The sequence below is a fragment of the Musa acuminata genome, chromosome BXJ3-7, assembly GCF_036884655.1.
Source record: "Musa acuminata AAA Group cultivar baxijiao chromosome BXJ3-7, Cavendish_Baxijiao_AAA, whole genome shotgun sequence".
In the NCBI taxonomy this organism is placed as follows: domain Eukaryota; kingdom Viridiplantae; phylum Streptophyta; class Magnoliopsida; order Zingiberales; family Musaceae; genus Musa; species Musa acuminata.
This window is the reverse complement of record NC_088355.1, coordinates 7,502,659-7,523,315: the sequence shown is the minus strand read 5'-3', so window position 1 is coordinate 7,523,315 and position 20,657 is coordinate 7,502,659. Positions and strand designations below refer to the sequence as shown.

Sequence of the window (20,657 nt, the reverse complement as noted above, 5' to 3'; positions counted from 1 at the left end):
AAAATACAACATAAAAGAGAAACAGAACATACTCCAGAGTGATTAATAAGAATGATAATTAATACAAGTATCAAGGATGTATTTGGACATATCTGATAAGTCAGTAACTGGTTAAAATCTGATACAGATATCACATATCAAAAATTTTGTACAACAACAATGATTAATACAGTACTCTTGAGTCGTGATTATTGTCTTTCAATTTTAAGGATATCCAAGGTCATACTACAGCAGGACTATCATAATGTGAGAAAACTAATGTTATGAAGGCACTGGATCCTGGTTAAATCCATTCGTACATTAGGTGATTTATTCATTACTACATGTTGACAATCATCACCATGTTTTAAATATAGAATTGAAGTATTACGTAAAGAGATTGTACCTCGAGGTAATCTGATGATTCCACAAGTGATGTCAGGCTAGAAACCAATCTAAGTATTGGAGTTACAAGCAATCTTTGTTTATCAGACTCCCCAGCTAGATCTTTTCCAGCAGCAGGGCCAACCCATCTTGAACTTCCCTATAATTGGCAATGAAATAATGAAACATATACCACACATAATGCCAATATGATTAATTAAAACTACCTTTATTTGCAAGAACACAGCCCCTGAAGACCCAAGATGCTCTAAGGTACACATAGATAACAGAATCTGAGCACCATGCTTGCCATAATTGTGGCTGACTCTCAACAATAAAGACAATTGAGCCTCGAGGGTGTTTATCCGCTGCATAGACTCCAATGAGCACCAAGTGTCCTGCATGAGATGATGAATAGTAAATGAATTTTGTTAACAATAAAATTAACCTGTTCATGTTCATGTATGAGTTAAAGCTCATACTCGAATGGTGATGGACATAATCTCAAATTAAATTAACTTTATGATCTTAACAAGCACCTTGTAACAAAGAAACAAGTTTCTAAGCATACAAGCTACACATGCATGTATGTAGCAGCCGCATAGATTTCATCCAGGACGACAAGTTCGATCTTGAATAATACATAGTATTCAAGATCCAAAAAAGTCTTATATAGATAAATATCAACCAGGAAAGCAAGCAAGCAGATTTTTTTTTTACTGTGTAAAACCTAGAAATAGATTTTATATCATATTCACATTTGCCACATCATTTTCTCAGCAATAAAAGGTGTATATATATTTTTCCACATCATTTTCTTATATAGACAAGACAAGTTTGATCTTGAATAATACATATTATTCAAGATCCAAAAAATCTTATATAGATAAATAGTAACCAGCAAAGCAAGCAGACTTATTTTTTTACTGTGTAAAATCTAGAAAGAGGTGTTATATCACATTCACTTTTTCTACATATTTTCTCAGCATTAAAAGGTGTATATATACACAGTAGCAGTTTTCATGAATGTATTAGCAACTAAAATGCCAGTGACAAATCTACAACTATTAATCCACATGATAACATTCATGACAACACAAGTGTAATTAATCTTACAGAATAGGATGGAACACAAGGCTTTACGAAAGAATACAGACCTTACAAGAGAAATTACTAATGTCCATTAGGCAAGACCTCAGGATTCCTCTACTTTGAAGTTGGTTTAAGAAAAACATTTCATGATCGACACTAAGAAATGCATCTAAGACATAAAATGACAACGCCTTTCCAACTTCACTGCCTTGCATGGCATCCTTCGTCACCTAGGAAAAGCAAAAAAAGTGGGCAAATAAGAATATAATGGAGAGATAACAACACTTTATAATAGATTATGCCCAAAAAAGAGACCACAAACAACTCAAGATATGAAATGACTTAAAAAACGTGAAAGAAATCAAGCAACAATGCAGAGACAAATATACCTAGCATTCTGCATTTTGTTTCACAAATCAGATTTTTAAAAATTATTTAATAAACATTATGACACTACTAGAATCATATTTAACAATAGAAACATAGCAAACATGGTTATCATGTGCATGATAAGGCCACTTTAACGTAAATGGATCAAAAAACTTCTATAATCATAATCATTTAGCTTGATTTTCCTTACACTTTTTATGCATCAATTGCTTTTGAAATAAAGTCCTAAGTAGTGTATAAATAAAAAAAGATTTATTTTGAAAACAGAAACAACAATTAAAAGCATAAACCAGCTGTCCTTTCATCAAGAACTAATTAATCTCAATTAGACATGAGGTTGTAGTGGTTTGCTTCTATTGCTTATGTATATCTGGTACTACATCCAAGTCATATTGATTCCAACCTTCTGTTCCATTGGATAGAAACTAAGCATCACTAAAAAATATGAAATTATTTATGAAAATAAGAATATAATGGACAGATCATAAGCAGCAGCATTTATGAAAATATTTTTATCAAAAATATCAAGAAAATAAAATTCTCCCAGTAAGGCAAGAAGGATCCCCTAACTATCCAGAAAGCATCTGATTTTTTAAACAATACTTCTATTAAAATCCAACACTCCAAGAAACTGCCAGATAGTCTGTAAGAAGTATTCTACAAGTATCATACTCAGGATGTATTAATGTTTTTTAGCACTATACTAAGTCCTGTGTGGAAAGATTTGACTGTTACAAGTTCTAACTTAGAGCCACCACCAAGCAAGAATACAGCATTAAAAAAATGCAAATGGCTACTAAAATAAAAAATACTAACTGATAAAGAGTTATATCAAGTAGGGTTTTGAATACCGATCCGTACCGACATACTGAGCTCTGATCGGCATGGTATGTATCGTTGGTATGCCAAGGCGTATCGACAGTACACCCTAAAATCTTAAAAATACCTCGACCTACTAGGACAAGACGTACCGACTTGTCACGGACAAAATTATAAACTGGGTGTTCGATGTAATGCTTATATATGTTCTTGTCTTTCGGTTTTGTTTATGCTTTGCACAGCATATAAAAGGCTGGTAGTAGACTTAGCATCCCCATTTTCTTTGGTTTTGGTGGTCGTCCTAGGCTTGCAAACAAATGTTGTGTCATGTGAGCACTTATGGGGATTTCGATCTATAGTAAACCATTTGGACCCTTTGTTGTGCAATCGTTCAGAGCTTGTAAAGTCTATTTGTAATTTGCATTGGCTATGAAGTTTTTACTGAAATGATTGCCTATAGATCCCGAGTGAGACGCCCGTTTTCTCTTTTGTAGATTCTAAAGGACCATAGGGGGTTTCAAGGAGGCTGACCATTGCGGACGGACACGTAAGGGTGCCACACGACTTAGGAAAAACCAGCTAAGTGCGTGACATATGATATCAGAGCCACACAAGCACCCATAGAAACACTTGGCATGCAAACGTGGGGGACCTAGCGAGGCTGTATTGAGGGCAACCAGCAGGGGGAAAACGAGCATGGAGATGTAAGGAAAAGGAGTCGCTCAGAGGAGCGGACATCTGAGATTGACATTCAGAGGAATGGCCAACCCTTCGCGCAAAAGGCACCACGAGGATAAGCAAGCTTGGAAGAATGCGTAATGCACAAAGATTAGGATGGCTAAGTTCAAGCTACGGCTCGACGTTGACAATCATACTTTTTGGTGCTCAAGGCAAGCGATGGGCTTGGTAAAGGATGAGACCTTACAAGGTGGAATGAGTTGTTCAATGACCGAAAGAGTTGTGCAAAGCTCACAGGGGTGAGGGGAATTGCTAACTCGAAGAATTCGGTACTCATGCAAGGGCTTGTATACGGACGATGGAATGTTCATGGCCATCCCAAGGCGACTAAAACTCGACGCCATGGAGCATTGAAACTTTCTCTTCGGCATGAGAAAGATATGTTTGTAAGAGGCTGAAGTGTGCAGCGAGTTTAGCATATTATTAGGCCTTGACGGGTGCAGCGGAGGCTGTATTGACATAAAGTCGTAATCTAGCAAGTGCGTTTGCAAGAGGCAGAACAATGCACAATTTGTTCAGCAAGGCGGAGTAGTTCAAGGGGATGGTGGTCTCCGAAACTTTCAAAGAGAAGGAAGCGAAAAGAGAAGTTGCTCCAACGGGACAGATATTTAGGAGGGATAAGTCCCGGTTCTACAGAAGGAGAATCATGTGCAACGGACCGCACATGTTGAGGAGGAGTACCTTAAGACAACAACCCCACAAAGCTCAATGGACCGAGCGAGTGGCGAGGAATCATCACATGATCTCGCACGAGATAATGCATTGGGAGATGCATTGCGAGATCAAGTGGGGTAACGACCCAAGGCAATACAAATGAAGGCACACTTAAAGCCGAAATGAAGATCGAACTCAACAAAGGGCTGACTCGTGAAATGGTGGGCACGAGGGCCACCATCAACTCAATGCAAATCGAGGAGCGGAGCAACTTGGGTGTAATTTATTGAAGGACCTAAGTCGTATGAAGAGAGTTGGCATAGAAGATGGAACATGGAGTGGAGGCACAAAGCTTTCCTTGGACAGAGGTCTAGGACATGAACTCTTCCAGAGGCAAGAGCGGGATCATGTCGTTCCATGGGTCCCTCATTCTGATGGAGCGAACTCATCCTGCATGGTGCCAAAGACGAAGGGAGCTTCGAGGCACATGTACCTTATCTCGGAGAAGCATTTGACGGAGGAACTAAGGCAACTCAACTTGCGGAGGCGAAGTTGGGTTCAGAAGGCCTTGGCATGGGGCAAGAGTACGCGAAGGTGAGTACTCTTGAAGAATATGCCACAATGTTGTCATTCAAATTGCCAAGAAGGAAGCGGTGCGCAATGCAGATTGTGCTGGTAGGGGCAGAGGCCCAGGATCCAGACAATGGTGCACTAATTTTAACGAAGTCGGTGGACTTCAGGAGCTACTAGGCGATAGATTGTCCTAGAGCGATGCTTCGTCTAAGTGTAACCCGAGAGCGGGTGGATGAAGATCGATTACTAAAGGAACGAACACAATCGAAGGTGGAAGAGGCCACACATTGAGGGATCACAATCCGAGTTCATCCCACAAGGATCAGAATGCAATAGAGATGTCACTGGAAGGCGACATGGTGTAGCGGATCGTGGTGGAACAGTTCGTGAGAGTGGAATACACACGAATCTTGTCCCGCGAGGGACTAGATCATATGGAGGTATAATCAGGAGCTATTGGGAGCTCCACTTCGGTGAACAACACGACGACAAGAAAGGCTGGATTCAAAGAGTGAATGTCATGGTATCGCAGAGGCGAGTCTTCCGTGTGTGCATTAAATTTTGCATCGGATAAAAGCCTTGGTAGTTAGCATATGGGGGTTGTGTACCACCGAGGGAGTATACTGAATGCAAGTACTAGTGAGTCCTATGGGAGGGACTTTATCATGCAGAGGTATGATCAGAGCGGTTGGAGAGTTGGACTGCTCTAGAGCTCATATTCGCTTAAGAAAGCCCGACAAGACAGAGGACAAGGCTGAGTAAGCGAATATTACTACCAAGGAAGCTAAGGAGAACAGAATCGATACAAACCTTGCAACATGATGGCAAAGGTCATGCATAGGAGTTACAGTCTATCTTTCCATCGACCAAGGCGAACTGCTTAGAGAACACAGAGGTGTTTAAGCAAGGGGTCGAAAGGGACGAGGAAGCGACGACGAGTCCAGAGGGACTTAGCTACCCAAAACCAAGCATCGGTTAGAATGGAAATGGACTCGGAAGAGTGTCACAGTGCCACAGAGATAGATCTACCGATCGTGAAAAAATGGACGCAAATGTGAGGCGACGGATAATAGGGCCATGGGCATGACAGCCATGGTACCGCAGAAGTGAGACTTCAGTGAAGTCATCGATCCCTTGCTCTTATAGAAGGAGAGCGCTTGGTCATGAAAGGGGCTAAGGAGGTGGAGAATACGGAGGCAAACTCCAAGTACCGAGACAAGGCTGAAGGGCAGAGGCCAGGGAATTTCGTAAGATCGGTGTCAACGAGCTTCTCATCAAGATAGCCGAAAGTGGAGGACTTCGGGTAAATGTAAGAGTGCACGACCAAGGGACGAAGCAGGCAATACGCGGTGTTGTACCTTTGTTACTCAATAGAGTACGCGACAGAGATGATAGAGAAGACGGTACAATCCCAGAGGCGACCAAAACTGTTAGATTTACACCAAGTTAGGGTGAAAACTTCCTGCATTCGAGAAGTTCGATGGCATTGAGAAGGTGAATCACAATAGCTAACCCAACGCAAGGAGTGCAAACACTTCGAGTGCTCCAAAAGTTTGAACAAAGAGCGAGCAAAGGCTAATAACCAGCTCGATGCATAGAGTACAACCCTCGAGGAGGCGAGCAAAGTCAAGTAACATTTGTCTTCTCAACTCTTAGGAGAATGGCCGAAACTGAGTACCCAAATTCTCTTATATATCCAGCAGAGGAGCTCTGCACATGTTCAAAAACCCTTTGAAGAAACCAAATGGAAGACGATAGTTATCAAATCCTCACCAATGGTGATCAGTACTATTGAGAGTAGATTATCCGCTTCATTTCCCAACAGAATGTCAATCGAAAGCGGAAGTGATGCGAACCTACTTAGAAGTAACAACTAAGTGAAAGAAGAGTCGATGGGCAAATTTTGTGAAGGAATGATCCAAAAAACCTCAAAAGTTTGCGAGGCGATGCTCATTAAAGCTCCAACAGGCATCCACCCAGTTCAAGTAGCATGAGGTACTTGGAAGACTGGCGCATACTAAGGATGGTCGTTTCCTTCATCTGAAGGATCTACAGGAACCAACAGTGATCAGCACAATTCGACCAATCCCACACTAAAGTCAAAGTCATTGGCAAGTTGAAACAGCAAGGCGGATTAAAAGTTTGACTACTCAACAACAGCAACTGGGAGTCAAGAGGCGCATTGCAGCTGAAGCAGAAGATTAAAGACTCAGCAAAGGCAAAGAGTTATAGCATCAACAAGGGCTTCGACATAATGCTTATGTATATTCGTGTATTTCGATTTTGTTTATGCTTTGCATAGCATATAAAGGACTGGCAGTAGGTTTAGTAGCCCATTTTTTTTGGATTTGATGGTTATCCTAGGCTTACAAACAAAGGTTGTGTCATGTGAACACTTGTAGAGAATTCGGTCTATAGTGGACTATTTGGACCCTTTGTTGTGCAACCATTCGGAGCTTGTAAAGTCTATAATTTGTTTGATTAATTAATCAAAACAAAACCACCAGACAAGACATCCTACTTGTGCTTCCAATTTATTGGCAGCCAAAATACAGAATTGTGTGCCATATGGACAAGATTTGTTTCTATAAAAGAAATATCTAGCTTACAAAATGCAAAATAATATGTCAGCCATTCAGGCCTCAAGATCAATAAAAAAATGAATAATTAACTTTAATTGCTTAACACTAAAATGGAAAAATAGTATAATGTGCAAAAAGTAGAACTGCAATAATATTTGAACTAAAAACCAGATAACTAGAACATCAGTAAAGGACCTACCAGATCAATGATTGCTTGAGCCTCTTTCTTTATTATGGAAAAATTGGCCCTTTCCAATTCAGCCTGTTCCTTGCCGATCTGTCATTTTTATATCAAAATATCATGATGAGTCGTACAGAGATTTCTTATAAATGCAACAACGAACAATTCCGGAAAGGAACCTTCTGAAGATTTAGTTCATCATCTTCATCATGTTCTTCATGAAGCAGGTACCTCAAGACTGATGCAGGGACATCTGGGTTAAGGATACTACGACAGTACTGAAAGTAACTGAGTAGTAATGCATATTGCCTATGGAAAAAAATTTGGTAGAGGAAGCATGTTTAGATAGATATAAGATCCAGTTAGTTATTTCAAGAACTTACAGCAAGTTAGTAGAAATACCGCCGTCTCAAGGTTTCAGATGATTCGTTTTTCAGAATAGCCATCATAAGCTTATACAATATAGAGTGGCAAGCACCATTGGACAATTGTTTTACTGAGATAATGTCTAGGCAAGTGACACTATCAGAATCGACACCACCAGGACACAAAAATCTTTCATCTCTTAACTTAGCCATACAGGTAAGTGCAACCTTAGAAAAACAGAGACAGTAAACAGAATTAAGAATCTCAGAGAGAGATACAATATGTAAAGCAGACAACAAAATTAATACCACAAGGATCTTACATTGCTTAATATTACTGCCATTCTTAAAGTACAATCAGGAGATGCTGCAGCACTCAATGAAGCACCAAGCAACCTTTAAGAGGAATACTAAGTTATTAGTTATCTTCAAGAGTGTATTTCACAAGTATATACATTGTTACTCACTCAAACAATATCTGGGAACGATATTCAAGAAGAGGCATTCTTTTAGATATAGAGACCTGAAAGAAGGGGCGAATATCTCAAGGTTTAACAAGATGAAAGGAATGCTTGAATATACTCAGGAAATGGGTAATAGACCAAAAATCAACCTCTACAATATGAGACCAGCCTGTCAGCATATGGAGTTGGGCTGCTTGTTCTTCAAGATTTTTGTTATACCTCCAGGCCCATCTTAGAAACTGCTGAATTGATGTTCTTAACTCACTCATCTCAACCTCATTAAAATGGGAGCTGACCTGGGTACATATCTGACCAAAAAATTGAATACCATCACTAATTATATGCCTCTAGATAACATTAGAGTTCATCTAGTTAGTACAGAAACCAAATCTGTGTACCATATAATAGACAGTACAATACTCAAATGACATATATAACAACAAGCTATGACATCCCGACTATACTGGTCGGCAGTACTATTGACATAGGAAAGATATAAAAATGCACTAAGAAAAAACAAGAAATTAAAACCTGCCAAAGTTTTTCATGCAGTGCATCCAAGTCTAATAATCGATCTCCTCTGTCTGAAAAATAATATACACCACCCATTTCAGAGGTTGCAGAATTCTTCAATATATCATTAACCTGAAAAAGGATACTAAGTCATTCGAAGGAATCAGCTAAAAAAAAAAGGAGACACCAATGATAGAACCTGCACATCAATGCTAAAGGTGGGAAGGAGCTGAGGGCATTGGATAGCAATATCAGGAGACCGAAATTGCACAACATCAAGCAATTCTAGCACCTGAAATGTATAAGCAAGTAATATGAACTAGCATTGAACTTGTTTACTTGAAAGAGTAGACAAATAATTAGCAAATACACTTTTTTCACACAACAGTGAGTTAATAACCACAAGGATTCTCCTGAGAAGAAAAAGAAAGGAAAAGGGAAAAGATTAATATAAGATAGATCAATTTCCTTCTTCGACCATCGGAAAAGAATTGGAACTCTGATCCCCATACTTTAACCAGACTATTTGGGAACTTTATCCAACATGCTTCACCTTTGTGAGCAGGGCCTCATTCTTGACTTTAATGGCTATCCTTTCCTATCGAGGGAATCCTAAGAGTCCTTTTTTCAAATCAGACAAGTTAAAGAACCAACAATTTAGCATATGTAATCAGTTTATCGAGGATTCTCAAGTTACCCTCTGTTCAGATCTTGAAAGGAACTCTAAGCAGTCTTAAGGTGATGACTATCAAACGTTAAGACCATCAAGTTTGTCATGTAGATCAGACATAACAGTAGAAGTTTTCCTGAAGTTTGCAATTCTTTGCAACTATGAAGATATATAGGTTCTAGGTGCCAGCAAAGGCAAGTGAGAGCAATTGAGATGGGGTCCGAGCAAAGAGAAACCAGACCATTTAAATCAACTGAAAAAAGAGCAATTGCATTCTCAATTAAGGAAGCCAGCAGTCCAATTCAATTAAGCTGTGATATACTCTTTATGCCGCTCAAGTGAATGAACACCTAAAGAGGGGACACTCAATGGAAGAAAATGCCTGGCAGAACTATTAAATAAACACATTATGCCCAGAGATCCTGTGCTATAACTCTATTAGTGGACCTGTTGCAGGAATTGAGGTAACCTTTTAATAACCACCACAAGTAGTTCATAGACCACACATAAGTAATAGCCAAACAACAATTATTCAATTAGATTAGAAGCAAGATAGTGATGCAAGATCAACTAATTTGCAAACCATATTAAAGAGGCCTGATTTCTAACAAATAATTGACTAGCAACTCTTGTAGAATTGACTAGCAACTTGTACTAAACGGTCAAATATCTTTTTTTATATATACTGATATGAACATAGACAGATCAGCTACCATTTGTATGCAGGTTAGTAATGGAAGATGCTTTCTAACAGTCCCCCATTTTTGGCTCTACCAAGGCCCCGTTGACATTGCAGGAAACAGTATTCATGTAAAACAATAAGTTACATTATCATTCATTCATTTTTTTTGGGAAAACTACAATGGGTCCCTAAACTTTAATGTTCCAATCATATGATACCAGTATCTTCTAATCATAATTCTTGATGACTCGCTATCCAAGGTATGCAATACCGTACCGTACCAGTGTTTCGAGGTTGGCTCGGTATGGTACGGTACCGTATACCGAGCGGTGCATTAAGGCGTACCGAGCAGTACACCAGGGCATATTGAGCGGTATACCTAATTTTAAATATTTCTTTCTCTCTACTGTAGCACTTATAACAGTGTAGCACGTTAGCGGTCCGCATACCGGTATACCATCGGACCGGTACATACCACCCATACCGGGCGGTACCATTCGAAATTGCATAACATGTCGCTATCCCAACAGACTTGTCAATCAGCATGAGAACTTGTCCAACATGATCATAATGTAAGGAAGGAACGATAAGAATAGAAAAAAGAAATAGGGAGAAGATAGCAGTGACCAATTAAAATTGAAGCATTACCGAGTTGGAAAGCAGAAATGAAAAGGCATATCAGCTGCACTAACTTTGATGGTAATTGCAAAGACATTGGCAAGCAATACTATACCTACTAACTTCAATGGTATAATTGATATCAATTTAATAAAAGGACAAATAGAGTCAAGTTTATACCTTGTTCTTCTTCATGGTTCTATGCATATCAATGGAATCGACCTCAGAAGTTTGTGATAAATCTGGACCTTTGTAGTTATCACCAGCAAACTGAGAAAAACTAAGAGAGAGAATTGAAAGGCAAGCCTCTCGGTGTGTTGATACAGACATATCAGCTGCATGCAACTCCAGTGCTAATAGCTTTAACAGCCATGCTCTCTACAAAAAGACAAAATACATGTCAAGGCAAAGCATCAATACAACCAATACAATATTCACTAAACTCCTTTTCCTTCAATCATAAATTTATTATGCTAACCATTTCTAATGATTAAAACTTTCTTTTGTGTCAAATAACAAAACGGAAAAAGGGCTAAACAGATTTTGAAGTACAAACAGTAGTTTATATATAATCTAAAATTAAATTTAACAAACTACATCTTCGCCGTAACACTTTCTGTCTAACAGTTCATTTAACTTTAAATATATGAGAATCTTAACCACCTTCTGCTACTATTAAATAAAGTATGCTTAACCGCTGCCAAAAATTGGGTTGATGATACTTCCTCCATATTATAATGCTCAAAGCATATAGGATTCAACTAAACTATGATACCTATGTAAATAGGATATAACTTAACCATGGTACCCATGTAAACCTTAACTATGGTACCTCTACTTTTAGCCAACAAATCTTCTGATGGTATTTGTGAAGTTGTAAAACATAAGATCAGCAATTCTCTATAAGAAATTTTGTTAAAAGCAAATACCCAGTCATACTACAACACACTTATATGCACTTTTATTTGTAAAATGTTGGTAACACGGTATGCAATTTCACCCAGACTAGCATGCACCAGTCGGTATTAATGGTCAAGACATGAACTGGAACAGGAATCAACCCATTTTGGAAGGTCCGCTCCCTTTTTCTAAACCCTTGCAGCTTAGGATTTTAGCATGATGTGGACACTTGCGACTCGCTTCATCACCCACCCACACTGCAGACCCATCCGCTCATCACCCATCAGTGTCGATCTCCCACTACTACTACTCCTTCCCACCCTTCTTGGTACCATGGTACATATCCGTATACCATTTGTCGATACGCAGGTACCGACCAAACCTGTACAGCTTCAACCATCAACTGGTACAAGACCGGTGCTCTAGACGTAAAACCCTACGTCTAAATGCTAATAATATCTAAATATTGACAACAACAAAAACATGTCCTGAGAATCTATTTAACTAGGGTTGGTTACGTGGATCTTTTCCAAGATTAAGTATACCTGAGGGCATAATATTTGTAAAACACAAATACCACTTCTGTTTCTAGTTAATTTTCTTAGATCTCCACTTCTTTTCACACCACCTAACATGTATGACCACTTCTAACCGGCGCATTTCTAGTTTTTTTTATTTTTTTATTTTTGGACATGTCTACACCAGTTTAAGAAGTTCTCTTTCAATTTATCTTTGATAAGAACTATCCCTAAGACCCTAACAATCCATGAATATACATATTCCTATTTTTATCTTCTATAGCAACACCACAAAACCATCTCAACATTTCCCCTACATCAATAAAACATATACCAAAAAACTGCTTGATATGCAAATGTACAATCACAAGATGCTCCTCCACATGAGTATCACAGGTTTACAATTTGTGATAAATACATCAATGAAAAAATAATTTGTACCAACATAATCTACAACTTACACAAATTAACTCCACCAATATTGATATTAACCAGTTTAAAGAGATTTGTCTAAATATACCAATTAAAACAAGTACATATAACAATAACAAAGGAAGGTTAAGGTTGAGTTAAAACTACAATCAAAATCTTGCAGAATCAAATTCACCCTAATACACTCCAACAGTAAAGTTATTCAGCTAGCATTGTGTGTAAAAGCCAGCAGGCTAAGCACAAACAAGATGCTCCATGCAATTGAACCATTTTTCACCTACAAGTGCCCTCAAAGCCCATCACTATCCATGGAACCACCACATCCTCTTTCAAAATCCCCATTCCACATCCTCTCTCCATCTATGAACAGCCAACTATATCCTGGAGATCGACCTTAAGGCAGTCCTCCAATTATTAGACAAACCCTGGGTTTGATGGGAGCCATCCCCACCGAATTTAATAAATCAAACCAATGATTGAAATATCGTACCGTACTAGAGTTTCGACATTCGCTCGGTATGGTACGATACAGTATACCGAGCGGTATACCGCTCGATATATATATATATATATATATATATATATATATATATATATATATATATATATATATATATATATATATATATATATATATATATATATATATATATATATATACATATACACACACACACACACATATATATACACACACACACACACATATATATATTATTTATTTATAAAAGGCGACGTCGCCAAGGCGATGCCGCAGAAATATTTTGTGTGTGTGTATATATATATATATATATATATATACACACACATATATATACACACACACACACACACACATATATATATTATTTATTTATTTATAAAAGGCGACGTCGCCAAGGCGATGCCGCAGAAATATTTTGTATATATATATATATATATATATATATATATATAAGATTATATATATTTTATATAAATATTTTTCATAAAGGCGAAGCCACCTTTTATATATATATATATATATATATATATTCCGTCTGGTAACGGACAATCCGTGTACCGATCAGCTGACGGACCAGTACGTACCGCCCAGTACGGGCGGTATTATTCGAAACTGTATACCTTGGATCAAACCATACTAACGAAGAGAAAGATAAAGCCACCTGAAATCTGCTACAAGGCCCAAGAAACTCCAACAAAAATAATAACAGACAATTTTGTGATTATTTCTGCAAGTGTCCAGCACATAAATATTCATAATGAATTTGCAGAACAAAACTATAAAAGTAAAGTAAAGGCAAATGAAAAACAGGTACCTCATGGAGCATGCTTGTGCGAAGAGACTGATTATGACTTCTTTTGGGCAGTGGAGACACACAAATTGTTTCCAAGTGCTGTAAGATGAAATACACAAACAAGTGACAGAAGAAATAAATAAAAATTAACTCTAGAGTCATCTAAATTGACAAATTAGAGACACCTTGGAGAAGAATTGATACTTCTTTGTACTCAAAAGATCCATTGTAGGACCACCTGTTAGTGGATCCAGGCACAATTCATACAGAAGCTGCAAATTAAATAGAAGAATTTCCTAAATCTGGTGAAGGTATTGATTAACTTCAACAGTAATTCTTTCACACAAACAGAAGAAAAAACGGTCATCAAACCTGAAAACCAAATTCATGCAGTAAGCCATTTATATCTGGCTTCAAAAGGTTTTCCAAATTATCAAGAATAACCTTCAAACAACTGCAATGAGCCTCAGATTAGTGATTAATAGATGGCTATCAAACATAAGTAACTTCTATCCAGACAGGTATTGAACCTGTAATGGACTTTTGGCTGCAAGACAGTCCTCTCCACAGGACTGTCGACATCAAACCTAAGAAGCAGATGTGTAATATTTGGAGCAGAGCGACTTATGTTATCAATAAGAAGCTGAAAAGATTAGGAGGAAAATTAGAACATTATATAATAATCTTAAAAAACAAATTTATAATCTTTCATATATTGACTTGATTATATATATATATATATATATATATATATATATATATATATATATATATATATATATATATATATATATATATATATATATATATATATATATGAGAACCTGCAGAATAAGGACACCAGGATCATCTTTCGTGTTCTCTATACTCTGGCACTCATCAAAACGTGATTCCAGACAGGTTGCATAATCTTCAATCAGATGTTTAGCAGCATTTGATTTTAACATCAACTGAACAAGTCCAACCATTCTTGAACTGTCAAGAATAAGATAGAGAAATAAATCTTCCATTAGACCAACAAAGAGAAGTAACCCAATTTCTTTGTAAATGAAAGCTAAAAAAGAATACAAGAGCTCCAAAATCTGGAAATCAGCTGGATAATACCTCAAAATACTCATGATTTTTATTGAACACTGCTGAATTTGAGGTAGAAAATCATATCGGACATACTCCAGCAACGCAATAATTTGGTCTTGATCTTGAGACAATATAATGTCCAAGGGCTATTGAACCAAGAAAGTATCTGATGAACATAGCAAATGAAATCTGAAAACAAAAGGAAGAAAAATGCCAGACAGGCTAAAGATGACAACCTGGTACAGAGGGCGCCAGAAATCAGCAAGAAATACATCCTTTTCCACAACAAGAATAAGGATTTCCAGAGAAAGTTTAACAGCATTCTCCAACAGTTGACCATATGTTTGACTAGTCCTCTCACAGATAATGGTGTCCACACCCAACAAAATGATGCTCATAATATTACGAAAAACAATTTTACCACTCATGAAATCCTGAAAAAACATTTACATTTAAAATATCTGGCAAACTGTGACACTCTCCATAAACCTTCAAGTAGAACTTCTAGTTAAAATATTAAGTAAAATGAAAACTAACTTTATCAATAAATTAGAATCAGTTACAACTAGAGCAGAATACTTTATAGTTTTCAAAACAAAAGTGTCATACACATTAGAATGACAAAAGAGGGATAACTTACAAAGTTACTCATTGTAAAGTAACTGAAGTACTTCAGTTCTAAAGTATATGGACTTGTGGTTAGACAATGTGTGCCTATTAGGATTAGTCGTGTGAGGTAGAGGGAGGCAAGTGAAAATTTTACTAGAAACAATAAAAAGAAATTTAAATGCTCTCGATTTACTTTACATATTGCATAACACAAAGCTCAATGACATGAAAAAATCCAAGTAGCCAGTCCCATATATTACAGCCTATTGTTGAAATTAAAGTACCCCAGTTTTCACCGACAAACACTGTCCCACAATGAAAAGTTATAAGACAATCATAAAAATAACCATGTTTTACGGACCAGAATAATAGGCAGTTAGAAAACACGTACAAAAAAGTTAATGAAGCCCAGATGAGCGTGTTACAATGGATACACAAGGCTACTAAAAAGAACCATGATCCTGAAAAAACAATAAAGGATAAAATGTTTAAAATGGATATCTGTTCAAATAAGAAATAGATGTCCTCGTCAGAAGAGATGAGTTGATTAAGATTAATGATACAATAAGTATGGATAAAATCCAATGAAACAGATTGACTGTTCTTAGTTTAACTATGGATATTGTTTCATACAGAGCTCGATAGCAGGAAAAGATCCAACTACTTGACCTCAGATAGTTGGGAGTTGAGATTCTATGGCTTGTTATTACTGTCAATAGTTTTTTCACAGATACATACACAACAAAAAGGATAGTCATGGTGCACGACTAAGCATCACATTGCTTAGCTAGTACTTCCAACCAAGGTTCGCAATACCGTACCGTACCGGAGTTTCGACCTGGGCTCGGTACCGGTACGGTACGGTGTACCGAGCGGTACACCCGGGTGTGCCGAGCACTGTAGCAGTGCTACAGTACTGCTACAGTACTGCTACAGTACTGCTACAGTACCTAAACGGTAAGAGGCGATCCGCATACCGAAAGTCTGTCGGACCGGTACGTACCGCCCGTACCGGGCGGTACAGTTCGGTACTGCAAACCATGCTTCCAACCATAGTTTACATGTCAAGATGGTGTGCACATGCAACCTAATATGCCAAAATGGCTGCAAAGGATCCCCTTATGTAAAGTTTTGATTGTACCATATTTTGCAAATGGTTGTTAGCATAAGACCATCTACCAAAATATTATAAATAAATAAAATGAAACTTACAGGATAATACTGACTGACCTGCTGACAACTTTTCAATAGACAGTGAATGTAAATTATAATGCCAAAGAATAGGTTTGATAATAAATATAATAAAAAATAAAGGCAGCAATGGAACAAAAAATTATAGCAGCCAGAAACACTTTAACCATTGTAAAATAAACAAGGGCTCAAAAGAACACTGTACTTTCAGGAGTTCCAATGCTGGAAGCTGAGTCTCAAGTGAGGAGGTATGCATCACATCTGAAGATTGAGACATGTCAACAGCCGTTTCAACATCCTCATCCCTTATATCATACATTTTTAAAACCCTGCAAAATAATAGTTTTCAAACTCATAAAAACTTTCACAATTTTCCCAGCACAAAAATCTATCAAGCATGTGGGAAATAGAATTATCACGACCCCACAAAGAATGGAATAGAAGTAAAGTGAAGAAAACAAACAACTACATTGGCTCTCCAGTGGAACAAAATCACATTCACATGATTGTAATCACTCAGGTAATACCCCGAGGAAACAGTACAACGAGCAGCATATAGAAATAAAGTGTAAAGTGAAGCTTCATGCACTAAGTGAACTCAGCAAAAAGGTCATATTTTGATTACAAGTCTGAAACTCACATTTGGAAATGCTGCAGGCAAGCAACAACTAGTTGCCACTTCTCATTAGGATCAATATATGCCCTCTGAGGAAAAGGCCCAAAAACATGATCACAAACAAACTTGAAGATTCCAACAAACCTGCCAATCCAGATATCGTAAGCTACCTCATATGACACTATATAACAAAAGGTACAAATATTTTTCAGGTGGCAACAGGTTAGGACCTTCGGCCTCTATCCCTTACATCCTTCTCTTCGGCAATAAGAGCATTTAACAAGTTAAGAAAAGATATTGTTGATGGATATCTTTCCCTCCTTGATTCAACCTCATTTAGCTCAAATCGCATGTCATAAACCTGCTAGAAAAAAAATAAGCAAATAAAAGAAAAAAAAGTTATAATCAAACCGATACAAGATACAGCCAATTGGCAGAATCACATATTCATATAACCTATCTTTACCAAGACAAGAAACATACTAAAACATCCCAAATGAAAAAGAAATAATTCATGTTTCAACATTCATAATCATACAATGGCCAAAACAATTAATGACAAAATGAAACTGCTTCAACACAATCAAATTTTGATATAATGATGAGAAGTATAACCCAAATGAAACTAAAAAACATGAAAAGTATCACTATACATTTCCAATACAAATGCATTTCTAAAAACTACTTTTAAAATGCATTTCTAACTAAATAAATGTTAACAATGCAATTTCTTGACAAATGTTGGTAATAACAGTGCCAACAACAACAATGAAGTGATAATGTTAATGGCAATGATGACAGTCATAGCGAGTAGCCAAAGATGTGCGGTCGCATCTGTTGCATGATGGTGGTCATGACAGCAACCAGTGCTTGTAGTGGCAATGACAGTGGTGGTGATTGGTAGTGGTGGTGGCTAGTGATGGCATTGTGACGGCGGATAGAAATGGTAATCAGAGGTACTTTTTGGATACCAAAATCTATCCAATTCGCACCCGATCAGGTCTTTTTGGATACCAGAGTCTATCCAATTCGCTTAAACAAGTTTCAAATAACCTTAAATCAGGATTAAGACAGGTTTGGATGAAAACTAGGCATCCCAAGTCAGGTACAAATTTGGTACCTAGGCTGTTAGTTGGGTTCAGGTAATGGGCACACCATAACGGTTGTTACCTGACTTATTCTACATAGAGAAGGTTGCATGTCAGATTTCTTTTAGATAACCAAACATACCCAAGCCTACTTAACTGAGTTTAAATACCATTTATTTGGATTTGGAATGCGTTTAAATAAGATAGGTAACCATGTTGGATTTAGATTTGAGTTCAGGTACCTACATAATCAGAAATAGGTTCACGTTCAAGCAAAATTTATAGATACACAACTTGCTGCCATACATAGCAGCAGAATATCGGTCATAGCAATAGTAGTGACGACAGTAGTGGTAGTGGTAATAACTGTGGTGGGACATATTGATTATGGGCGTGGTGATGGTCATAACTCTGGTGGTAGTGATGATGTCAATGGCCATGATAATCAATTGTGATGACAGCTGGTTGAAGTAGTGGTAGATGGTAGCCGAGAAGCAGTGGTAAAAGTGGGGGAAGCTGATATTGGTGGCACAGGTGGAGGTGGTGCTAGTACCAGTGCCCAGTGGCAATAGAGTTGGCAGCATAGTGACGATGACAGTAATAAGACTAGTTGCCCTGATGGTTGTGGTGGCTGTGATAGAGTTGGCAGTATAGTGACAATGACAGAAGTAATGGCTTCCGATAATGGTTGATAAGCGAAAGAGGAAACAGTAGTGATAATGGTGGTTTTGATAGTGACATGGTCATAGTGGTGGTGGTGGTGGTGATAGTCGTGACCATAGCAACAGAGTTTGGTAGTGTGGTGATGAATAGCAGTGACAGGTGACAGCTATAATGCTGATCACGACAAGCATGCTGCAACTTATGATAAGGCTATGGTACATCTGATGAAAATGATGGTTATGATGGAAACAACGTGGTTGATAGTATTGGCAATAGTGGGTATCAAGAACGAGAAGTTAAAATGAAAGTCCTAGAAATTGGAAGAGGCTTCTAGTCTCCTCTTATAAGGAACTTCAACATCTTGGCACACAAGAACGAGATGTTCTAACAAAAAGCTCCTTTGGAAGTTGGAAGAGGTTCCTGGCTTCCTCTTGTAAGACTCGAGTGTCTTCTCTCAAAGCCCAAGCAAAAAATGTAATCAGACACCCAAAAGTCGATCATCTATTAGATGATGATAGATGACTGTGGAGCGGCTATATTAGTACTTGATCATCTTTAGATGTCCAATTTAGAATGAGCAGGTATCAAGTTGCTAGTTGAATGCCAATAACAATAGCAGAAACAAGACCTCTGGTTGAGCTCAGAAAAATGAACTGATATTGATGCAAATTGATAGCAAGCTAGATCTAGAAGGACTAAATAATGGCAGTAGAGAAATGAACTGGTATTGATACTTTGATAGCATAACAGGTGATGACAAGCTAGAAAAATGAACTGGCAGTAGCAAGCTAGATCTGATAGCATCAATATAATTTTATATTAGTACACCAGTTCCTCAAGGACACAAGAGGAACATATCAAATTATCAACTAAACAATAAGATAAATGCAGATAAATAATGTGGTTAAAAAAGAAATCCTAAGAATTAGAATTATATTTTATGTAAAAATAAACAAAAACATGGCCAACTCCAGACGTAATAACCTTCCACAAGGAAACAAACAACAGGACAATAGACAAAATAGCCCCAACAAAGAATGTCAAACTTCAACAGGTACATTTTCATTTGCTTCTTTGATTGCATAATAAACATATTTGAGAAAGGGATGACGAAAACAATGAGCAATGACCCATGGCACATGTAGAACATAATATGTTAAGCAAATTAATTTGCCACAGAACCATATTTATCAAAAGCAATGATTGTCATGTCCATCAGCATAAATCGACACGTATAGCACCGAAAAGGTATTGGCAACTGCCAGGACATCGCAAGCCAAAGGTGCCAACAAGTACTCAGGACAGTTTTGACAGTGTCAAGATCTTATTAGGATAGTCTAAGATGTAGGTGGAGTTCGCTTAAACATGTCGAGCAACATAAAAATAAAACCACTGAGCATTACCAACAATCATGGACAACCATCAAATTTAGCCTCCATTTGAAGATATATACATTAAACAGTTATTTTTCTCATCTATAAGGAGCGCACACATCAAACATTGCAGGAACATTTCCAAAATTGCAGGAAACGACACAAGGCCACTAGATGAATATAGATAAGATACATAGAGACTATCATGT

At 37.5% G+C, this 20,657-nt stretch overlaps 1 protein-coding gene across 3 annotated transcripts in view; it reads right to left on the bottom strand.

The window, feature by feature from the left end:
- Positions 1 to 20,657, bottom strand: part of LOC135582939 (nuclear pore complex protein NUP205-like) — a 43,356-nt gene that overhangs the window by 5,507 nt on the left and 17,192 nt on the right. Inside the window, exons 16-37 of one of the 3 annotated variants that reach the window (XM_065160000.1) lie at positions 17,555 to 17,688; positions 17,349 to 17,468; positions 16,914 to 17,037; positions 15,145 to 15,342; positions 14,936 to 15,054; positions 14,656 to 14,806; positions 14,362 to 14,474; positions 14,204 to 14,285; positions 14,017 to 14,103; positions 13,853 to 13,930; positions 10,885 to 11,082; positions 8,934 to 9,026; positions 8,753 to 8,866; positions 8,371 to 8,529; positions 8,225 to 8,280; positions 8,081 to 8,153; positions 7,795 to 7,985; positions 7,572 to 7,701; positions 7,411 to 7,488; positions 1,521 to 1,685; positions 591 to 761; positions 386 to 523 (exon numbers count right to left, since the gene is read on the bottom strand). In XM_065160000.1, coding sequence (XP_065016072.1) covers positions 386 to 523; positions 591 to 761; positions 1,521 to 1,685; positions 7,411 to 7,488; positions 7,572 to 7,701; positions 7,795 to 7,985; positions 8,081 to 8,153; positions 8,225 to 8,280; positions 8,371 to 8,529; positions 8,753 to 8,866; positions 8,934 to 9,026; positions 10,885 to 11,082; positions 13,853 to 13,930; positions 14,017 to 14,103; positions 14,204 to 14,285; positions 14,362 to 14,474; positions 14,656 to 14,806; positions 14,936 to 15,054; positions 15,145 to 15,342; positions 16,914 to 17,037; positions 17,349 to 17,468; positions 17,555 to 17,688 — 2,772 coding nt within the window. The remainder of the gene's footprint in view (positions 1 to 385; positions 524 to 590; positions 762 to 1,520; positions 1,686 to 7,410; positions 7,489 to 7,571; positions 7,702 to 7,794; positions 7,986 to 8,080; positions 8,154 to 8,224; positions 8,281 to 8,370; positions 8,530 to 8,752; positions 8,867 to 8,933; positions 9,027 to 10,884; positions 11,083 to 13,852; positions 13,931 to 14,016; positions 14,104 to 14,203; positions 14,286 to 14,361; positions 14,475 to 14,655; positions 14,807 to 14,935; positions 15,055 to 15,144; positions 15,343 to 16,913; positions 17,038 to 17,348; positions 17,469 to 17,554; positions 17,689 to 20,657) is intronic. The other 2 variants (XM_065160002.1, XM_065160001.1) reach the window with 2 other exon arrangements.